Genomic DNA, 23,955 nt, shown 5'->3' on the forward strand with positions numbered 1-23,955 from the left:
CCAAACATAGCGTCTTGTCTGACGGACAAAAAGCATCATTTACGTCTCATAGGACCAAAGAACCCGGTTCCATTATTACATATTGTGTATTTAAACAGCCATAATCTGCAGTATTATTCTACTATTAGTTAGCAGAGTTATTGTTATTATATTGTTGTATAAACGGTTCATCATTATTTACACTGATCCTTGTGACGGTTTTTTTAAGTAATATCAATAAATTAAAAAAACGTTTTTTATATATTTAATGAACGTTAATTATTAATAAATCTGATGGTTATTCTCATAGGTGTCGGGCATGCGCACTCCTCCTTTAGATGCTGAAGAATCATCAAGAGGCGGGAATTTACCGGATGTTAAAAGATTTTCTTCAAAATAAAATATTGCAGTATTTTGAAGGTAAATGTATACTATCAGTACTTAAATCAAAATACTACACGGGGTAAAAAATAAATCAGTAAATAATAAAAACAGAAAGCTATAAAAATACATACATGTTATGATACGATATAAGTTTGTAATTTGTTTAAACAAGTTAGAAATAAATGTTAAATTGAACTGCTGTCAGAAATGAACTTTAAATATCCTGGTTTTACAAAGACTAAATGAGAAGTTCATAATTCTAAAAAATAGAAATAAACCACAGGCCTGATACTGAACAGTATTTAAGATTTTGCAGTATTTTTCCTCCAGTACGTACAGTTTGTAGTCCAAGTGTTAATCACTGGATTGTTGTTGTACGTAAGGTCAGAGGTGAACATTTGGATCTGCACTCTGTAAATATGTATTGAAGGGAAATCGTAAAGGAAGCTGACAGGAGTAAATTTTCCTTATTATTCAGTTCTTCATTTCTATACTCAGCAATCAGGGTACATTTTCATTTAGCCACAGGCAAGCTGTCCTGAACAATTCACATTTCATGGTTCATAATTCTAGTTATTTTTAAGAAACTTAGTAAAACATTTTAGTCCAATTTTGCTTGCTTTTTCTGTTTCTTATGTTAATATTTATATTTTCTTCTTTTCAGTTACGTCAGGAAGAATGCACAACTCTAGACTGGAAATATAAACTATCAATGATTGTGAAGATTTGTATAAATACTCTTTCATCAGGTCAAGCACGATATGCTTCATGTGTTTTACTTACCTTTGTTTCTGGGCTTATATTTTGAAAAGCTCCGCCGGCGTCACCTGGCCCCAGGTGTGTAACTTGACGTGAGGAGGAATGAATCATGACAGGACGCTGTCAAACATCTGCAGCGGGTCTTACGGCTTTGGGTTCTATGTTCTGGTTCCTTCTGGTCTAAATGATGTCGGATCAGATCTCAGTGTGCGAGTTCCTGTCCGAGACCACCGAGGACTACAACTCCCCCACCACGTCCAGCTTCACCACCCGGCTGCAGAGCTGCAGGAACACCGTCAGCATCCTGGAGGAGGTAGGCTGTCTGTCAGGGGTCAGGCCGGCAGCGAGCTGTCTCAACCCGGCCTTCTTTCACTCTCCCTCGGCCTCTCCCCAGAAAACAATTGGCCAAACTCCGTTCACATTTCAGCTAATTTAAATCAAACCATGAAAAAAAGGTTGTCGTGTTAATCAGATGGTTCTAATGTGAAGTTCTGGACCAAACCCAGCGTCGGTAAATACTTTTAGTTCCGCTGATGATACAGTCAGGGGTTAATTCATTTCATCCAAGTACACATTTACAATAGAAGTAAAGTGAAATGCAAGTACTTGTTTAAGAAATGACTCTGATCAGCTCTCACACACTAAGTCTGAATAATGTGTCCTGTCACTGTTTGTGCATTTAGATCATCAGACTACTGGAATATCAGAGATTTAAGTATTTAATGAAGTCATGACTGCTACAGTTCCGCGGTCAGACAAAACATCTACAGGCTTCAGGTCTTCAGGTCTTCACCCACTGTAATGGTTTAAAAACCCTTAAGACCAGATGACGTGGAACCATCACTTAATTAGAACCTCATATATTATGAACCGTTACTTTACCTACAATTTAACTAAAGATTTAAGACTTTATCTTACTAAAATAAGAACTCTTGTTAATGTCCAGGACAAATTAATGTGCACCTGTTGTGTTTTCTTAACACTGTGACCCTGATCAGTTCACCTGGATTAGTTCTAGACATCTGCACTGTGCACTAAAGATTATAGTGAGTCTTTAACAAGCTTTACAAACTACAAAGTGGGGTACTGCATCTATGAACAGCATTCTTATTTCAACATTATATTTGTACTGACATAAGAAAAACTAGAGTTTGTCCAAAACTGGATAATGCAGCTCTGAGGAAGCTCCACCCCTCAGGTGACTCACCTGACACAGACCAGGAAACAGAGGAAGTTATTCTGCTTCAGAAGAGACGAACACACACTGAGAGACAGACGATAAGATTCACCTTCAGACCAAGACCAGTACTTCCACTGAGAGAGGACAGCTACAGGAGGGAATACTGGGAATACTACTGGGAGTTTGAAAACAACAAAGACTGTGAGAGAGGGGAAGTGAAAGTAACTTTGAGGGAACAAGGACACTGAGTGATTTTCAGCTGTGTTAGAAAATGTCTTCCAGATTAGAGGAGGAGCTCTGCTGTCCTGTCTGCCAGGACATCTTTAAAGATCCTGTCATCCAGTCCTGTAGCCACAGCTTCTGTAAAGTCTGTCTGCAGAACTCATGGACAGAGAAACTGATCCATGACTGTCCGGTTTGTAAGAGACTATCTTTTCAGAGTGAACCTCCCTGTAACCTGGCTTTAAAGAACCTGTGTGAGAGTTTGTTACAGGAGACAGATCAGAGATGTTCAGAGAGTCTCTGCAGTCTGCACTCGGAGAAACTCAAACTCTTCTGTCTGGACCATCAGCAGCCGGTTTGTGTCATCTGTCTTCATTCAGAAAATTACATCAACCACAGATTCAGACCCATCGAAGAAGTTACTCGACAACACAGGAAGGAACTCGAGGAAACTCTGGAGCCCTTAAAGGAGAACCAGTAACTGGACTCTGGAGATAACAGCTCCAGGCCGAGGATACCTGCAGAAACAGAGAGAGGGAGACAGAGAGGAGGAAACACAACTACAGGAGAGAGAAGACACAAAGTTAATGACATGCAATGGTGGCATTTGCATTGATACAGGAGAAAGGAGAGAGGAGAGGAGCTCAGTTTATCAGTAGCGGTCCCCCAGCAGACTAACCTACAGCAGCAGAACTAAGAGATGGTTCAGAGTCACCTGATCCATCTCTAACTATAAGATTTATAAAAAAGGAAAGTTTTAAGTCTAGTCTTAAATGTGGAGAGGGTGTCTGCCTCCAGAACCTGAACAGGGAGCTGGTTCCACAGGAGAGGGGCTTGGTAGGTAAAGGCTCTGCCTCCAATCCAAATTTAACATGAATAACCAATATGACAATTATTCATTCAATAAAATACTGTGACCAGATTTTACTACATGTGTTTCAATACTTGTTTTTGTAGTTTCTTTTGTATTTGTTATTTTTAGTGCATTTGTCTGAACATTTGTTTCTGGTATCTCTTCTTAAAACAATTCTGGAACAACAAGGCAAATTTGTTTTTTTTTTCTGCTGTTCACTGAAGACATTTGGATATTAGAGGAAAGTTCAGGGCTTCCGCTTTTATTTGATTTTATGTTCACTTCAACATGTTAAACATCCCAGGAAATAGATCCTTTGGTACCAGATGACTAAAATTCTGACTACGTAAAAGAACTGGAACATGTGACTGACAATTTTTTCATGTTCTAAAGCTCTCAGTGACTCCTGGTTTCAGCCTTGGGGTTTACCTGTGAAGACTGTACCTATTTTTGAAATGAAAAGTTCAGCATGAAATCCAGAGAACATAGTCACTAAAACAGTTTAGTTATGTCTGTAAAAGAAATAAACCAGTGGTGTACTTAGCAACGCACAGAACGGATCAGCCAAGGAAAAAAACAACAGCTGATGACAGATCCTTTGTGAGTGCTTTAAAGAAAAACCCCAAAGAACAACTGGAACCAGTAGTGTACTGAAGTACTGAAAGGGTTCATGTTTGTCACCGGTGTCTGTCTCCAGGTTCTGGACCAGGACCGCTCAGCTCTGCAGAAGGTGAAGAAGTCGGTTAAATCCATTTACAGTTCAGGACAAGGTAAGGGTCAGGTTCTGGTTCTGGTTAGTCAGGGCTCTGTTCTTTCTACAGATGCACAGCTGCCACATACAGATGTGGATGAAATTAATGGCACACTCCCCTTGAAGAAAGAATCACCATAAAGGTCACTAAAAAAACTGAGAAAAGTAATCTTAAATAAAAATTAAGTCATGAGAATCAGAGATTATGGTTCAACAGAAGTTTGTTAAAACAAACTAATGAAACTGGACAAAAATGATGGCACCTCTAGAAAAGATGTTAAAAGATGTTCAACTAAAGTGTGTCCTGTAATTAGCATCACAGGTGTCTTCAAATCTGTGATCAGTGATCAGTCAATCGGACTAAACGGAGAAAAGTGGTCACTGGTATCATGGCGTGTACCACACTGAACATAGACCACAGAAAACTAAAGTTGTCTCAGAAGATTAGAAAGTAAAAGGTAGACAAACATGTTAAAGGTAAAGACTGTAAGACCTACCAAACCAAGTTTAAGGTCCACATGACTGTAGCCAACCTCCATGGACATGGCTGCAAGAGGACAGTTGATGACAGAAAATAGGAATGGTAACCACAGAGTCCAAACAACTTCCAAAGACATCAGATCCCACCATCAGTTACTGTTTAAGCCAAAGTGGACTTAATAGAAGACAACCAAGGAGGACTCCACTGATGAAAGCAAATTGGAAAAAAAAAAAAATAGAAAGCGCATATCGACAAACCACAAAGGTTCTGGGAGAGTGTCCTTTGGAAAGATGAGACAAAACTGGAGCTTTTTGACAAGTCACATCAGCTCTATGTTCACAGACGCACAAATGAAGCATACAAAGAAAAGTACACTGTACCTACTGTGGAGGAGGCTCGGTTATGTTCTGGGGCTGCTTTGTTCGATCTGGCACAGGGTTTCTTAAATCTGTTCAGATTTCAATTAAATCTCAAGACTTTTAAGACATTCTTCAGCTAAACGTGCTGCCCAGTGTCAGAAAACTTGGTGTTTGTCACAGGTCATAGTCCAACAGTATAATAGCCCAAAACATCAAACAACACCAAGAATTGTTATGATTCCTCCCTTCGCCCCTCTGTGGGTTTTCTTTTTGTTTTGTTGCTCATTCTCCTGCCACACCCATATATGGACTTCCTCTTCCTCCACTCAACACTCACTGGACTAATGACTGACTCGTTTCACCTGTGCATCCCTTTGCTTTAAAAGCACCCCTCAGTCTTCTGTTAATTGCTGGTTTGTTGCATTTCTCTTGGATCTCCTTAGTTGGTCTTTGTTACTCAGTTATTTTGTACAACCCTGGACTCTCTGTTCGTTTCACCCCGGACTGCACTTCAGTTTGATGGACCTTGTTTTCATTTGTTAGTTTGTTTTACCTGTCATTGCAGTGTCCTTTCAGTTTTTACTATGCACGTCTAGTTTGTCTGTTCTGTGCATTTGATTAGTTCGTACTTTGTATGTTTTTGTTGGATTATTAGTTTGAGTTTTTGCCTGTGTTACCACAGTGTTTTACGTTACTACTTTGTTAGTTCCCTGTGTCCCCTGCTCCTTTTGATTTATACCCGTTCTCCATCGCCCGTTTGTCAGTTCGTAACAAGAATGGCTAAGAACAAATCATTGGACCATTCTGAACTGGCTTCTATGAGTCCTGATCAAACTCACATTGAACATTGTTTGCTTACGAGGAGTGAAACTAAACACCTGTGGACAGGTGCAGAAGACTCACTGACAGTTACAGAAATTGTTTGATTGCAGCTTCAAACGGTTGTGCAACTAAATATTAAGTTAGGAAACCATCATTATTGTCCAGGTCAGTTTCATTAGTTTGTTTTTTAAAATAATTCTGTTGAACCACAATTGAAAAGCAATGTCTGATTTTCATGAGTTTGTAGATTTTTATTACTTTTGTCAGTTTCAACTTAGTTCAGTGACTTTTTTTGTTTCTTTAACAGAAAGGTACCAACAATTTTGTCCACATATGTAGATGATCAGATCATGATTTCATCTGTCTGCTTTTACTTAAAACATGTCCACCAGAGAGCAGAACTAAAAGTAAGAGTGACAGAGAATTATCAGGATTTTTTTTTGGATAGACAGGGTTTCAGAAACCACCTTTTGAATAAAGTTACAATAGGAAAATATTGAGGAGATTCTCATAACATAACAGGCAATAATAATTTTTAAAGCTCAGTTACATCTTCCACAACATTAAACTGAATCTTTGAACATGTCACATCAAGAAACTGTACTGTAAGCAACTGCAAGTTCATTTTAGTATGAATATATGAATCTGCAGCCAACTGATAAGGTGGTGTTTGTTGTTGTTGCCATGATGACGGTGCTGGTGAAGCAGAGCATGCTGGGAACCAGGAGAGCTTCAGTCAGGCTCTGGAGAAACTAGGAGGAAACAACTGTGAACTGGGAGCCGCCTTCATTAAGTTCTCCTGCCTTGTTAAAGAACTTGCTGGTCTGCTCGAGAACCTGGTCAGTCACCTGTCAATCAATAATCACTCAATCCACAGGGAGTCAGCTGTTCAGCAGGTCTTATAACTGCCTCTGTTCTTCAGCTGCAGAGTTTGAGTCATAATGTCATCTTCACTCTGGACTCTCTGTTAAAAGGAGATTTGAAAGGAGTTAAAGGGGTAAAGTCATGCTTTGATTTTATTCTAGTACATTTCTTTATTTATTTATTTTAGTTGCAGTTTTCACTTTCAGCCCTGATCTTAAAGTTCAGACTTTATTTTGTTGTGTTTCAGGATTTGAAGAAACCTTTTGACAAAGCCTGGAAGGACTATGAGACCAAGTTGTGAGTCAAACAGTTTAACCTACAGAGAGAAACAGAGCATCTGCTCTGGGGAGCAGCTTCAGTGACAGACTGATTCACCCTCGCTGTGCGAAGGAGAGATTACGCAGATCTTTTCTCCCTGCTGCAGTCAGACTGTACAATGAACACTGCTGATACTCATATTACACCTGGACAATAATCATAAACCAACTTACACAATGTACATTTTCAATACTGCCATCTAGTAATATCCATATACTGTACATACTCATACTGCTACATATACTATACTTACATGTATATATTTTATTTATTACTGAACTGTTTATACTGTCAGGTTTCATAGCCTATTTATCTCGGACTGTGCCAGTTTAGTATTTCGTCTCCTTTGGTCAGACTGTCTTTCTGACACTCTAGTATTTAAGCTGTTGTAAAAATGCAATTTCCCCATTGTGGGACTAATAAAGGTTTTCTTATCTTATCTTATCTTATCTTATCCACAGTCTGACCCACATCACAGATTTGTGCTTCATATGTTCATATAAACAATATATAAAATAAGACGGCTGAAGATCTAGAAACATGTACCGGTAGATGAATGAAAATGGGTCAATATTTATAGTCCAGGATGGAATGACAACAGATATATGACAAGAAATTTTAAGTTCCCCCACACCTTAATGAGGGGGTAGGAATAGTACAGATTGATGGTCCCAGGTAGAAAGGACCTCCTGTGGTTCTCTGTGGACTTAATATTGATCAGTCTTTGGCTGAACGTGCTCCTATGTCCACACAACACACTGTGCAGTGGGTGGGAGGGATTGTCCAGGATTGAGAGGAGTTTGGACAGCATCCTCCTCTCAGCTACAACATGTAGAGGGTCCAGATCCATCCCCAGAACAGAACCAGCCCAGTTTGTTCAGTCTGTTAGTGTCTGCCACCTTTATGTTGCTGCCCCAGCAGACCACAGCATAGAAGATGACACTGGAACCACAGACTCATAAAACAGGGCTGAGGAGGATGGCGAGGAGCAGGGTTAGGAACAAGGCTGATAGCAGGTTGGGGAAAAGACGACGCTCTGACAGTGGGGAGAGGACTGAGAAGAGGTTTTGTAGGGAGAGGGGAACACAGATGGAGCCAATATGCAATCAATGACTGGGAGAGCAGGGAGAGAAGTGGCTGGTGGGTGGAGGCCAGAGGGAGAGAGGAGGAAAACCCACAGTTGGGCAGGTGCCGGGCTGAAACGGTGACACAGCATGATGCTACAGACATTGAAGGAGTCTGTTGCTGTGAGAAAAGTGTAAAACCAGTTGAAAACTTTACCTGGGATGCTAATATGAGTCAGTCGTCTTCTAGCTTTTCAGTCTAGAAATATGAAAATGTTCTTTTTTTTTTTTGGTGGTTGTTCACAGCTGTAAATTCTGCTGTTTCAGTGCTGTGATGAAGGCAGGAGGAGGTAAAATCACAGTTTGTATTCAAACATCACTTAAACTGAAAATGACGACTAGGGGTGTATCTGCAGGTTCAGTTTAATCGCTCGGTTCTGATTTCTTAGCACAAAGATTGAGAAAGAGAAGAGAGAACATGCCAAACAGCACGGGATGATCCGGACTGAGATCACTTGAGCTGAAATCGCTGAAGAGATGACGAAAGAGAGGAGGCTGTTCCAGCTCCAGATGTGTGAGGTAGTAAAGTTTCATTTTAGGTGAAATGTCCCTTTACTGAGCAGATCTGATTGGCAGCTGTGTGTGTGTCCAACAGTATCTAATCAAAGTGAACGAGATAAAAACAAAGAAGGGAGTGGACCTGCTGCAGAACCTCATCAAGTATTACCATGCTCAGTGCAGGTATGAGCTCACTTCACTGACTCATTTCTGTCTGTGTATTGTTTTCAAAGGTCATGTAGCTTCCTGCCTGATTTTCTGTTTCCAGTTTCTTTCAGGATAGTTTGAAAACAGCTGACAACCTGAAGCAGTACATCGAGAAACTGGCTGCTGACCTGCATAATGTAAGACCCTCTCTAGTTCTCTTATAGCTAATCAGCACAGCATGTGAGCCTACAGGTGAGACAGGTGTGAGCTCTCCTGTCTCCACAGATTAAATGGGGTCAAGATGAGGAGAAGAAACAGTTGACAGCTCTCAGAGATGTCATCAAGAGCTCCTTACAGCTGGACCCGAGGGAGGTACAGTACCTGGGGTGTGGTCTAACAGAATATGGGTGGGTGTGTGTAGGCAGGCTTTGCTCAGCTCTCCGATTAATAGTAATCATGCCATGTAACGTGAGGTGGTGATGTAGGGGGCAGATGTTAACTGTCAGATTAACATGCAGTGATTACACATTAGAGCTAAGACCAAAAGGAAGCAACCCACAGCCTTGATACCACACAATGGTGTGTGTTTCTCAGTGATGTCCTATCATTACTTGAGGCAACAGTCTCAATCAGTCTTGTGGTTTTGGTGACGACATGTAGTCATTTGTTTAATAAATTAAACAGCTTCCACCTCTCAGTCCCATTTGTTATGACAAAAGTGGCATAAAGGTTTTGAAGTGGTTAATGTACAGCTGAGAAGTGAGTGTTCACCACAGTGATGAAGCCTTGACTTGAAGCCTTACGTAGAGCAGTTGCCAATCATAGGATTGGTGGTTCAATTCCCGGCTGCCATGTAACAGCCAAAGGGCATGTGACATGCCAAGATACTAAACCCCAAGTTGCCCTGGTGAGTCAGATCAGCTGCGGCAGCTCTTCCATCAGTATGTGTGTGTGTGTGTGTGTGTGAGAACGGGTGAATGAGATGCAGTCCCTAAAGTGCTTTGAGTACCAGTTGGGTAGAAAAGAGCTTTATAAGTGCAGAACATTTACCATTTACCATTTGTCTGTACACCAGTTGGTGACCTTTGACCTCTCTCTGTCTTTCACCTGCACTCTGTGACTGAAGTCCAGGAGAGTAAGTGTTTGTTTGCCTTCTCAGAGCTAAACATGTAAAAATCTGGGGGAATCTGAAGATTAACATGTTTCTGTATACGTTACATATGTCTATACTTTAGGACTCTCAGAGTAAACAGAGTGGGTACAGTATGCATCAACTGCAAGGAAACAAGGATTTTGGCAGCGAGAAGAGAGGTTACCTGTTGAAAAAGAGTGACGGGTATGACACAGTTTCCTTCACCTATACAGGTCCTATCGGTCTTCTGATTGGTTGGAAGGTTTTAAAATTCCATTCTGTTTTGGTGTCCATCAGATTGAGGAAGGTCTGGCAACGAAGGAAGTGTTCTGTGAAGAGCGGTGTTCTCACCATCTCTCATGCAACAGTAAGAACTACATCTTTCATCATGGACTGTAGCAGTCAGGATCAGTACAACGTGCAAAGGTTTGACCTTAGTAGCTGTGCAGGCCACTCATTCATACATCTGTAGATCCAGTCAGTGATAATTACTGCGAATCATTGAATTGTGAGACACAAAAAATGAGGATTAAAAATAGAGGACAGAGAACAGAGCCCTGGGGAACTCCACAAAGAGTCTTGTTAAAAAGATGAGCTGATTATTACAAACAACCCTCAAATTAAGGTCCATTTAGCAGCTCTCCTGCAGCTTCCAACATTATGGCATGTGCATGGAAAATAAATAGATTTTTTTTTTTTTTTATCTTAGATCATATGATATGACTGAAAAGTTTAGGACAGGTACAATTGATTGGTCAAAGTCGACTCTTGATTTGTTTCATTGCTATATTCGCTTAACATTAAGTGACATATTGATTTTCCAACAGTGCAGCTGTTTATATTCTATAATGTAAAAATAGGGAAAACAAGGCACACAGAGCAGATGAGGAGCTAAGCCTAAAGGGTTGCACAAGCAGTGTGCAGTTCAAAATGAAAGGTTTTGACCACAACCAGGCTCAAGGAAGACACGACAGGCAACAATTGGTTAAAACAAGTTTTATTTTAAGAAGCTTGTGTGTAGTGAGGGTGAGACAGGTATGAAAAGGTGGTTTTCGGCTGTTAGGTTCAGGGTCTAAAGTAACAGAATATTAGTGGCTGTGGAATAATGTTAATAAACTAAAGACTGAGTAACTCACTCATTTAGGAAGCAGGCAGGAAATAAGTGGTGGGGAAAGAGCAAGGGAAGCTGGGTACGATAGTCCTGGTTTTCAGAGGCAGCTAAAAGAAAGGTGGTTGCATGAGTGAAGGGCCAGAAGATTTCTTTGGTAGAGCAGAGGATGCTGAGTAATTTAGCCCAGGACACATGGAACAGTTTGAAGCAGGTTTGGAGATACAATGGAAGAGGAGCATGTAGGCAGGTATGTGTTTCTAGAAACAGCAGAGGCTGAGAAGATCCAGGGCAAGAGTAGTACAGACAATATCCAAAACAGGTCCAAAGAAGAAGAAGAAGAAGAAACACCTTTATTTTGTCATTTGTCACATTTTACATGTTACAGATGAAATTGTCCTCTGCATTTAACCCATCCCCTGGGGGAGCAGTGGGCAGCTACATGCAGCGCCCGGGGAGCTAGCGTATAGTGTCTCGCTCAAGGACACACCTGGTGTCTGTGGTGGGGTTGTGTCCTTGAGCGAGACACTATACAAGGTCGTTATCAGAAAACACAGTGTGAGAGAGGCAATCAAAGTCCAGAATCCACAAATCCAAGAAGGTAAAAACAGGTTAGAACAGTAGAAATAGAATTACAAGTACCAGGTCTGAACAGTGGTCAGAGGTCCAAAAACAGATCAGGTCAGCAACAGACAGTCAGGTATTCAGGCACTGGGTTCAGATGGCTGGAGAGTGACTTCTGCAGCGAAGTGGCACAATTGGCAGACTGGTGTGGAGTGCAGGCCTGCTTATAAAGACAGGGCTGGTGCACAGGTATTGCCAATCAGGTAATTCAAAAATGACGATTAAATTGCAGATGGGTAGAGCAGGAAGTGATACTGGAGACTGTAACAGTCTAAGAATAATAATAATAATACCTTTGGGAAAAAATGTGCTGATTCAACAAAATCGTTTGTCGTTTGTTAATCAATGAAAAGAGAAAGTCTGGGCTTCATCCAAATTCTTCAGCCTATGGTCAGACCTAGACCATCAGAATAGATTTGATGGAGTTAAGCTTCTTCTTCTTCACTAGATTTCTGCAAGACATTTCTCTGTGGAGTTCCTCAGGGCTTTGTCTTGGGTTCACTCAGTTTGTCTGTCATTGTCATGTAATGAATTCCTGGATGTCAAACCTGCTGCAATCAGATCTTAAACCGATTGTAGACAGTTTTGTCAGCTGATGTTTCTAAGGTCAAGATGTACTTTTAAACTCGAACAGACATGTTATTTAAAAAATGAATAATGTATTTACCTTCATGTCACCTGGTCACTCCACAAAAGTTTCAGAGGAGGAGTCAAATTGTTGTGGTTAGTTTTAATGGAATCTAATTCCAGCTTCCTGTCTCCTAATGCGGGGTGAAATGATTAAACATTCATCAGGTCGGAGTATAACTTTATTCATTCAGACAGCACCAGTCAACAACAAACAATTTACTGTTTATGTAAATCTCTGCCTGCAGAGATAATCCATCACTGTCAGTTACATTAGAGTGTATAAAGGAGACTGGAGATGGGAGTTGTGCACAAAAACTACTGTCCTACTCCAGTTGAGCCTTTTTTGCTTCCAGCACACATAAATATAATCTTGCAGCTCTTTAGGATGTTCCAAATAAGTCAAATTCTGATAATTATATTTTAATTATAAACTATCTGAAGCATGTTAGAGCAGTAGTTTGGGCCCTGATTGTTCTGTTTGTCTGTTTTGTCAGTCTAATCGACAGCCCGTTAAACTGAACCTGCTCACCTGTCAGATGAAACCCAGTGCAGAGGACAAGAAATGTTTTGACCTCATCTCATGTAAGTCTGCTTGTGTCAGCTTACCTGTGATGTAGATGTTTGTTATCAGGATCTTTAAATGTGTGTGTTTAAATGTGTTTTTTTTTTTTTAAAGAGCAGTGAGACAGGTTTCTGCACTTTGAAAACATCATCTGATGGACAAACTCTGTTGTGGCCTGTTTACATCTTCCACTGTTGTTTGACCTGCAGATAATCGGTCGTACCACTTCCAGGCTGAAGACGAGCAGGAGTTCGTCAGGTGAAACATCTGTCACATCAGTTCCAATCATTAGGTCTCCATCCAGAAATGTATCCACAGCAGTGTGGAAAAAAATCTTTTCTGGACCTGATTTAAACCAGTTTAACTGTATACAGAATTATATAGAAAACCCAACAACCCCACTGAGCAGCACCAGGAGACAGTGGAGAGGAAAAACTCCTTTTAGAGGAAGAAACCTCCAACAGAACCAGGCTCAGGGTGGGCGGTCATCTGCTTCGACCGGGTGGGTGAGTGGAAAGAGGAGAGAGGAAAGAACAGCAGGCAATAAAAACGACAACAAGCAGGAAAAACACTGGACAGGTTGGTAGGACCAGTAACTGGACTCTGAAGATCTACAGCTCCAGGCGGAGGGTACCTGCAGAGGAGAACAGAGAGAGGGAGACAGAGAGGAGGAAACACAACTACAGGAGAGAGAAGACACAAAGTTGATGACATGAAATGGTAGAATTTGAATGGAGAGAGGACAGGAGCTCAGTGTATCAGTAGAGGTCCCCCAGCAGACTAAACTATAGCAGCAGAACTAAGAGATGGTTCAGAGTCACCTGATCCATCTCTAACTATAAGCTTCATAAAAAAGAAAAAACTTAAATGTAGAGAGGGTGTCTGCCTCCAGAACCTGAACTGGGAGCTGGTTCTTTGAGTCTTTTGCTCATTTATAAAGCTCTACGTAGTGCCTGATAAATTAGGATGACCCCTCCGGAGGTTTCTGTCTTTGTTTGCTGTTGTAACAGTCTAAATTAGACCAACCTGTCTGAAAGACTGATTGACACTTTGTGTTTTCCAGCTGGGTGTCCGTGCTAACCAACAACAAGGAGGAGGCGCTGAACATGGCGTTTCTGGGTGGAAGTCATAGTTCAGGTGTGAAGGAGGATGAGGGGCTCACCAAGAGCATCATTGAAGAGGTTCTGCGCACGCCAGGAAACAACACCTGCTGCGACTGTGGAGCTGCGGGTCAGCAGTTTGACACTTTAAACCATCCTTACAGGGACATTTCTGCACTATGAGTCCAGAAAACTGTTTGATAGTTCAGCTCAGAATCCAGATGAGGTGGAAGACTACAAATGTGTCATGTTACTGGTGCATTTAAGGACTCGACATTCTCAGAAGCATCCTTAAAAGCACCAACAGAATGTCGTACTATGACCATGATGATGATCTAAAGTAGAATGTGATGGATTTTGTATCTATGTGTGTTTAGATCCTCACTGGCTCTCCACCAACCTGGGCATTCTCACCTGCATTGAGTGTTCTGGGAATCACAGAGATATGGGCGTCCACGTGTCCAGGATCCAGAGTCTCGAACTGGACAAACTCGGGACCTCTGAGCTGCTGGTAAGCTGCTGTCTGTTTGTTCTGCTTCCTGTCTGCTTCGCATTTCTCCTTCTTTACATTTTCTCTTGTTTATTCACTTCCTGTCAGCTTGCTAGGAATGTTGGGAACTGTAGTTTCAACAAGATCATGGAGGCCTGCCTATCGTGTCCATCTCTGAAGCCGACAGCCTCCAGCGACATGTGGGTGTCATCCTACATTTCATTGCTTTGCACTAATTAAACTATTAATAATATTTTACTGCTGTTGTCTGCAGGACGGTGAGGAAAGAGTTTATTAATGCCAAATACATCGACCACAAGTTCGTCAGACGATCCGTCTCATCAGCAACCAGCAGGCTAGATGAGCTCTACGAAGCGGTACAATCCCAAGACCTGCTGTCAATCATCCAGCTATTTGCTGAGGGGGTGGACCTGCTGCAGCCCCTCCCTGAACAAGGCAACGTGGGTTGGAATTTGCACCTGTCAGTCAGAATCTCAGTCAGAGGAGGTTTCAGTTCATTTTGTTGATCATCTGTCTAGAGGATTTGAAATGTGTTTTTGAAGAAGCTGATTTTCCATTCGATGGTTTTAGGAAATCCATATTCCAGCATGTCTGCTTGAGAAGGTACTTGGTGCCTGTGACTCTCGACGAGGTTCCTGCAGTTCCTGTGAGGCTTGACGGTTTATTTTCTGGTGTTTCTTGGTGATTTCTGCACATTTTTTAAAGGTTTTAGGAAACACTCGGCAGGAGTCTTTGTGGGTACCAGGGTCAGGGTTAGGGCTTTCGAGATCTTCACTATCAGTGGGTCTGTGAAGATATTGGCAGATGTCTGTCATTTTGAAGGTCTGGACTCTGCACACAGGGACATTTCAGGGCAATACAAAAGGTTTATTTGTATTTGTTTGGATTTATTGATGGGCTAGGGTTACACCATGTGTACTGCTGCATACTATTTAACCTTAGTTTCATCAGCGCACAAATCTTTTCCCAGCAGCCCCATGGAGCCCCGTAGAAACAGCAACACACTGCTGTCTGTACAAAAAACCAGAGTGTTTGAAACTGCTGCTGAGAGAAAAACCTGACATCCACATGTGTAAGAACACAACATGCTAACTATCAGTCAGCTAAATTTCACTTCAGTTACTTAAAGAGTCCAGAAGGTCTCGAGGGAGCTCCAGAGGTTTTTTCAGTTAGATTTCAGTAGGTTGTAAATGTTTATGAAAAAGGGCCAGAATGGGAGGTCCTGAGGTTGTTCATTGGGCTTCTGAATGGAGTCTAAACGGGTAGAAGAGTATTTCCTGGTTGTCCAGAAGGCCTTAAGGGTTTAAAACTGCAAACCTATCTCCATTAAAAGAGAAACACAAATCCTAAACTGTATCAAAGTCAGATTGTACTGTTGTTGTTTTTGTTGTTGTTGCTGCTGCAAACTACCTGTGTTCGTTGTCATCTCAGCCAATCAGAGTGGAGAGACTGCTCTAGACATTGCTTGCAGACTGAAAAACCCCCAATGTGAAGAACCGGTAAGAAACAGGACTGGAACCACAAGCAGGTCATACAGAGTACATTACAGAGTATCCAGAGAACTGATATACTGACTACTGTAAGGTTCTGTTCTGGTACACCAATACGTCTGTGGACTCACTGTAAACCTACAATACACATTAGCTCTTTGCAGTTAGTATAATTAAATTAAAATGCTTCCATTTCTTATTATGCTACATTCTGAAAGATAAAGTCCAAATGCAAATTAAATCATCATCTATCATGTTTTTGCTGGTCACATTAAAGCTTCTTAGAGCATTTTTCATTGTTTACACCTCAGTACAGCTCTGACGGGATTAAAAAGACCATGAACTCGTCTGTCTCCCAGTTGGTGGAATCAGTGTCTGGCAGATTCAACCCCCATGTTCATGTTGAATACGACTGGAGCCTCAGACTGGACAAACTGGACGAGAGCGACGATGAGCTGGATGACAAGGTACCACTGAGCAAACCGCAAAACACCAGGTCAACTGGTTTTTGTGTGACAGAGTTATGACAAGCTGCTTCCTCGTCATCCTTTCGTTCAGCAGCCCAGTCCAGTGAAGAGGAAGCATTCTCTCTGTCCTCAGAGTTTCTGTCCGTCTTCAAGTGTGTCCTCTCAGGAGAAACTCTCTGCGCCGGCCTCCTTTGTTCCTCCTCACATGGACAAGCAGTGTCTTTCCTATGGTGCGTTTGCCACCCCCGCATACAGCACCTCCTCAGACAATTCTCCATCTCTGGGACCCGACAACTCAGAACCTTCACCAGCTGCCAGGAGACAGGGGAAAGGTAGGAAGACCATGTGTAGTAGACTAGTAGATCCAAGGAGTTCCTAACACGGGTGCAGAGAATTCAGATTTTGTGATTTAAAGTTTTTGAAGGTGGTTCTAAAGTATTTAACAGGTTCTAGGTTTTTTTTTCAAGGGAGTACAGAAATCTTTGCAGGGATCTGTGAGGTTTTTGAGGAACTAGGAACTAGGACTTCACCTGCTACCGGGTTTGAGTGTCTCCAGCAGCAGCAGAGGTACATTTACCCACTGAAGGCATTACTGTTCAGAAGGTGTGCGTAAATGTAAAGAGTTGGCGATAACGATGACCTTCTGCTGTCACTCCACCAGTTTGGTCCTGTTCTTGTTTTGTCAAACTCAGCTTGTCGTTGGTTCCATTCACATAAAAGCAAATGAAAAGGTCGAAACCTTCCAGCATGAGGTTTTCATTGTTCATCCCTGTTTCACCAAAAGGCCACCATTCTCAGCTAAGCCTTGTAAGACCTGCCTCCTTCAAAACTGCCAAACAACAAGAGCTGACAAATGGCCTCAGTGTGGATACTAACTCTGGTCTTGTTGGGTTTTTTGTTTTTTTGTCTCAGTGGCTCTAAGAAAGATCGACACCATCTACCTGCCATATGTGGACAAACCCAACCAGACTCTAGACCTCCTCCACAAACCTTGTGCCTCCCCCCCACGCTCTCACCCTGACCCCCAGAAGTCCCCCCCCCATATTGACGCTTCCCCTAAACCCCCTCTCACCCCAGTGGACCCCCCCCCAGAGAGCCCCATTGACTGAGAAACCCCAGCTCTCTGACCTCCCTCCAAAACCCCTCCTCAAAGACCTCCCCCGAAAACCCCAGATCACTGATAATCCCTCAAAACCACAGCTTGGGGAAAGACCTGGCTCTGTAGCTATGGAGATACAGGGATCCAAGATGGCAGCAGCTGTCAAGAGGCAATTGTCTGTCCAGCAGCTTGAGTCGTCACCTCGACTGGCAGCTAAAGACAAAGACGATTCCCCACCTGGAGCAATGGAGATTCCCATCCCCCTGCCGAGAAAAATCGACTCTGTGAGAATCCTTGTCTTCACATAATGAAGTGTCCTTGCAGCGTTACGATTTTAAGATGCTTTATTTCTATGTTCCCTCTCTGTTGTGTAGGTAAAGCGTAAAATTTGCCGCGTAAAAACCATCTACGGGTGTCAGGCCGATAATAATGATGAGCTGACCTTCACTGAGGGACAAGTCATCATTGTCACAGGAGAGGAGGACCAGGAGTGGTGGGTAAGTACCACTGCCCATCATCAACACGTCCACGAGTTGAATATGCTCAGGCTGCATCGTGCTTTGTATTCTCCACAGAAACTGTTTTACAATATTTCACTCAAGCAGAGCCAGATTGAGTCCTGAAGAACTTGAGAACTGGAGTTACGTCTAGGTAACCCTAAGGAACAACAACTACACGAACGGGGTTTAGACGTTTCAGAACATATATGTACATACTGTCTTTACACATGAACACACAGGCCACACATGAAATTTTTTGGGTAACTGAAAGTAAGCAGGATTTAAAACCAGGAATCAAATATTGAAGTCACAATATTTTACGCGTTGTCAGCCAGTCACCTACTGCTGACCAACAGGAAATCAGTAATGAAGACAGTCTCGCTGTAAATAGACTTTAGTATGCTGTTACCATAGCAACCCATCATGCAGGCCCAGGCCAGCCACAGCATCTGCAGCAGCGCAGGAATCTGCAGAGAAGGAAAACATACACAGGTCAGAGGTCAGTAAAACCCACCATTTAACCCCAGACCATGAGTTTTGAGCAGCTGAGAAAACATAAGCACAACAGTAATCCGAAGATCCAGGATCAGGATCTGACTTAATTCCAGTTGAGCACAGATACATCAGTCCTCAGCTACTGTGAAGGAGACTGTAAGGGGTTTGGTCTCGCCCCTCTCTCAAAACTCACTTCGTGACCAAGGTCTGGAAGCAGCTTTTACCCCACGATGAAAAGTGGTGAATATTTCTAAAATAGGCTGTTTGAGTTCACCACAGACCAGTTTGACAAAGAGTTAGTGTGACTTTTCCTTCTCTTCAGATCCTTCAGACCGTATTTACTGTATCTACCTGTAAAACGCACACCTCTGTCTGTACCTACACACCTGTCACCTGTTCAGCACAATCACGGTCTGTTTAAATCTCGTGCTTTTCCCTGTAGGAGAAATGGACTTGCAGTCCTACAGAGTAAGAACAAGTAAAACCTAGTCTTGGATTTTACGAACCATCCTCTGGACTTACTGTTTACATTTACTGTGAAACTGGTTTCTAACGTCCTCACTGTGTTTATATGAATTTTAAAGTGGTTGAAGCAGTTGGATAAATTAGATAAATAATGAGTTTAATATTTAAAGATTTAAAGCTTCTTCTTCTTCTTCTTTCGGCTTTTCCCATCAGGGGTCGCCACAGCGAATCATCCTTTTCCACCTAAATCTATCATGAACATCTTCTACCCTAACACCAGCCAACCTCATGTCCTCTGTTAAGACATCCATATATCTCCTCCTTGGTCGTCCTCTTGCCCTCCTGCCTGGCAGCTCCATCTCCAACATCCTTCTACCAATATACTCACTATCCCTCCTCTGAACATCTCCGAACCATCTCAGTCTGGCCTCTCTGACTTTGTCGCTAACACAGTCAACGTGAGCCGTCCCTCTGATGTACTCGTTCCTTATTCTGTCTAACCTGGTCACTCCTAAGGAGAACCTCAACATCTTCATCTCTGCTACCTCCATCTCAGCCTCTTGTCTCTGTCTCACTGCTACCGTCTCTAACCCATAGAGCAGAGCTGGTCTCACCACTGTCTTGTACACCTTTCCTTTGAGTCTTGCTGACACTCTTCTGTCACACAACACTCCTGACACTTTCCTCCACCCGCTCCAACCTGCCTGCACTCTCCTCTTCACCTCTTTTCCACACTCTCCATCACACTGAACTGTTGACCCCAAGTACTTAAACTCCTGCACCTTCTTCACCTCAGCCCCCTGTAACCTAACATTTCTACCTTGATCCCTCTCGTTCAAACACATGTATTCTGTCTTACTACGACTGACCTTCATGCCTCTTCTTTCCAGAGCAAACCTCCACCTTTCCAGCTGTTCCTCCAACTGCTCTCTACTCTCACTGCAAATTACAATGTCATCCGCAAACATCATTGTCCAGGGAGATTCCTGTCTGACCTCATCTGTCAGCCTGTCCATCAACATAGCAAACAAGAAGGGACTCAAAGCTGATCCTTGGTGTAGTCCCACCTCCACCTTGAACTCCTCTGTCTGACCTACAGCACATCTCACCACCGTCATACTTCTCTCATACATGTCCTGAACTAGTCTGACGTACTTCTCTGCCACTCCAGACGACCTCATACAGTACCACAGCTCCTCCCTCGGCACCCTGTCATACGCCTTCTCTAAATCTACAAAGACACAATGCAGCTCCTTCTGACCATCTCTGTACTTTTCCATCAACATTCTCAAAGCAAAAACAGCATCAGTGGTGCTCTTACGGGGCATGAAACCATACTGCTGCTCACAAATCTCCACCTTCTTCCTAAGCCTGGCTTCCACTACTCTTTCCCACAGCTTCATTGTGTGGCTCATCAACTTTATTCCTCTATAGTTGCTGCAGTTCTGCGTGTCACCCTTGTTCTTAAAGATCGGAACCAGAACACTTCTCCTCCATTCCTCAGGCATCTTCTCACTCTCTAGAATCCTATTGAACAAACTGGTTAGAAACTCCACTGCTGCCTCTCCTAAGCACTTCCACACCTCCACAGGTACGTCATCAGGACCAACAGCCTTTCCACTCTTCATCCTTTTCAGAGCCTTCCTAACCTCATCCTTTCCAATCTCTGCTATTTCCTGCTCCACAACATCCACATCTTCCTCCCTTCTTTCCCTGTCATTTTCCTCATTCATCAGCTCCTCAAAATACTCCTTCCATCTTTTCTGCACACTCTCCTGGGTTGTTAGTACCTTTCCATCTCTGTCCTTAATCACCCTTACCTGTTGCACATCCTTCCCATCTCTATCTCTCTGTCTGGCTAGCCTGTACAAGTCCTTCTCTCCTTCCTTTGTGTCTAACCTGTCATACAGCTCATCGTAAGCTTTCTGTTTGGCCTTTGCCACCTCCCTCTTCACTCTACGCTGTGCTTCCTTGTACTCCTGTCTACTTTCCTCAGTCCTTTCTACATCCCACTTCCTTCTAGCTAACCTCTTCCTCTGGATGCATTCCTGTACTTCCTCATTCCACCACCAAGTGTCTTTACCTTCTTTCCTCTTTCCAGATGACACACCTAGCACCTTCCTACCTGTTTCCCTGATAACCTCTGCTGTAGTTTCCCAGTCATCTGGAAGCTCATCCTGACCACCAAGAACCTGTCTCAACGTCTGTCTGAATTCCTCACAAGTTTCTTCATTCTTTAACTTCCACCACTTGGTCTTCTTTTCTGTCTTCCCTCTCTTCTTCTTCCTGACCTCCAGAGTCATCTTGCACACCACCATGCGGTGCTGTCTGGCTACACTCTCTCCTACCACCACTTTGCAGTCACTAACCTCTCTCAAATGACCTCGTCTACATAGGATGTAGTCCACCTGTGTACTCCTACCTCCACTTCTGTATGTCACTCTATGTTCCTCTTGCTTCTGGAAGTAAGTGTTGACTACAGCCATTTCCATCCTCTTAGCAAAGTCCACCACCATCTGTCCTTCCGGATTCCTTTCCTTCACACCAAACCTGCCCATCACCTCCTCATCACCTCTGTTGCCCTCACCAACATGACCATTGAAGTCTGCTCCAACAACAACTCTCTCTCCTCTGGGGATACTCTCTATGACCTCATCAAACTCACTCCAGAATCTCTCCTTCTCTTCTAACTCACAGCCAACCTGTGGCGCATACCCACTGACTACATTCACCATCACCCCTTCAATTTCTAGCTTTATGCTCATCACCCTGTCTGAGACTCTTTTCACCTCTAGAACACTGTTTACGAACTCCCCCTTCAGGATCACTCCTACCCCGTTTCTCTTCCTATCCACACCATGGTAGAACAGTTTGTATCCTCCTCCGATGCTACGTGCCTTGCTGCCCTTCCACCTTGTCTCCTGTACACACAGTACATCTACCTTCCTTCTCTCCATCTTGTCTGCCAGCTCTCTGCCTTTCCCTGTCATTGTACCAACGTTAAGAGTCCCTATTCTCAGATCTATGTCCCTGCCTTTCCCCTTCTCTCTCTGTCCACGAACCCTTCTGCCTCCCCTCTTTCTTCGACCAACAGTAGTCAAATTTCCACCGACACCCTGTAGGTTAACAGCACCGGTGGCGGTCGTTGTCAACCCGGGCCTCGACCGATCCGGTATGAAAGTCTTGTGGATGATTCGCATGGTTATTTTGGCAATTTTTACGCCGGATGCTCTTCCTGACGCAACCCTCTCTATTTATCCGGGCTTGGGACCGGCACAGAAGTAACTGGCTTGCAACCCCTGTGGCTAGATTAAAGATTTAAAGCTTAAACTTAAATTTTTACATTTAAAAAAATCTTAATGTTCCTTCATTATTAACAATTTAATATATTTTATCCACAAATGTATCACTCTGAAATCTGACATTAAATTTTAACTTTTCAGTATAAAGGAAGAGCTGAAATATTATTTTCTAATTCAAACCACAAAGAGACTTTAAAAATCATATTAACTGGTGAAATAAGAGGAAAGAAAGGAGTTTTAATGGTTTAAGTTATGGGACATTTTGTAACAAGTCAGTTTTATCAAGTTTTGTGGCCCATGATGGATTTTTATTGACGCAGAGAGTTGTTTCATTGTTGGATACATATAGTATTAATGTGAGTTTCCAGTTTATTTCACATGGCTTCCTGTACAACAGTATTAATACAGGCTGACAGTATCAATGCAGCATTAATCACATCTTCTGGTTCTGTCTTCTCTCAGTTTCATCTCTGGGCTTAGCTTAGCAAAAGACTTGAAGCAGTGGAAACTGATATTTTGGCTTAATCAGAAGAGAAAACCACCTTCTGATAAATGTTAACTCAAAGACAGAAAACACAATGAACCTGAAAATGTCTGAGTTGAATTATAACTGCTGTTTGTGTATAAAAATTCCATTTAAATATTTCCTGTCCAGTATGCATGGTTACAGAGGCTATAATAGCCCTATGGAAGTGTTTCACTGTCATAATTCATATAGCAACTAATTTGTCAACTGGCAATTCAATATGTGATGAGGTCATTCAATTTGACAATGTATTTTGCAATTGACAATTTAATATGCCATTTGGACATGGAATCTGAAAGTGCATACTGCAACTGGCAATTCATTGCCAAGAGTGGCAATTCAATTATCCATTTCTTAAATGAAAAGTTTAAATAAGCTGTACTGCTTCAGCTATATGTGGTTGGAATGACAATAAAGCTACTTGACTTGACTTGACTTGAAATCAATTGCATTTCATATTCCCATGGGTTTTTGGTCTCTTCGTTTAAAGGGCAATTCAATATAAAAACAGTGCAAATTAAGTCCTCAGTTTCTTCGACTAGATTATTCCCATTCTCGGACTGTAACCCGGTTCTTTGAGTGCATGTCGATGCACTGATTCAGAAGGAGTGATGTTAATGTTAATATATTATATATTTATTATATATTATATATTGTTCACCATTCTCCCTGCCAGCTAAACGTGCAGTTAGCCAATCAGAGGGCACACATGCAGGTGTGGACCCGCCTCCATGAGAGAATGACAGATTGCATTTCCACAGATACATACAGAGGTGAGCAGTCAGCTGGTGAAGCTGTTTAACTGTGACATTTAAATGAAGACACCAAGAACCCATGGTAACATGAAATGCAATTGATTTAGCTTTTATTTCAACTTTTAATTAAAGAAATGGAGAATTGAATTGCCAATCTTCGCAGTTAACTGCCAGTTGCAGTATTCATTGTCAAATTGACAAAATCACATATTGATTTACCACTTGACAAGATTCAAGATTCAAGATTCAAAAAACTTTATTGATCCCAGAGGGAAATTGTTTTGCCTCATTACCATTGTTCTCAAAACAGACAGAAAGAAAAGGAACCACAACCAGGAAAGATCCAACACCAACATAAATACACAAACATAAATACACAATAACATCAATACCGAAAAACTCAATATATATACAGAATATGTAAATAGATAAATGAAATTGGGTCAAT

At 42.2% G+C, this 23,955-nt stretch overlaps 1 protein-coding gene across 1 annotated transcript in view; it reads left to right on the plus strand.

Annotated features, from left to right (window-relative positions):
• The window catches only part of asap1a (ArfGAP with SH3 domain, ankyrin repeat and PH domain 1a), a 26,962-nt gene continuing 3,007 nt past the window's right edge, over positions 1-23,955 (plus strand). The window contains 26 exon segments of the mRNA XM_033326472.1: positions 1-1,435; positions 4,075-4,147; positions 6,499-6,629; positions 6,713-6,787; positions 6,902-6,951; positions 8,486-8,615; positions 8,692-8,777; positions 8,863-8,938; positions 9,027-9,113; positions 9,868-9,876; positions 9,977-10,077; positions 10,171-10,240; positions 12,730-12,817; positions 13,007-13,055; positions 13,861-14,027; positions 14,275-14,408; positions 14,496-14,587; positions 14,662-14,881; positions 14,883-14,940; positions 15,379-15,480; positions 15,840-15,907; positions 16,258-16,365; positions 16,460-16,697; positions 17,278-17,447; positions 17,449-17,748; positions 17,839-17,961. Of these exon segments, the coding sequence (XP_033182363.1) occupies positions 1,307-1,435; positions 4,075-4,147; positions 6,499-6,629; positions 6,713-6,787; positions 6,902-6,951; positions 8,486-8,615; positions 8,692-8,777; positions 8,863-8,938; positions 9,027-9,113; positions 9,868-9,876; positions 9,977-10,077; positions 10,171-10,240; positions 12,730-12,817; positions 13,007-13,055; positions 13,861-14,027; positions 14,275-14,408; positions 14,496-14,587; positions 14,662-14,881; positions 14,883-14,940; positions 15,379-15,480; positions 15,840-15,907; positions 16,258-16,365; positions 16,460-16,697; positions 17,278-17,447; positions 17,449-17,748; positions 17,839-17,961 (2,934 nt within the window). The 5' untranslated portion in view covers positions 1-1,306.

This window comes from Anabas testudineus, chromosome 17 (assembly GCF_900324465.2).
Source record: "Anabas testudineus chromosome 17, fAnaTes1.2, whole genome shotgun sequence".
Lineage (NCBI taxonomy): Eukaryota > Metazoa > Chordata > Actinopteri > Anabantiformes > Anabantidae > Anabas > Anabas testudineus.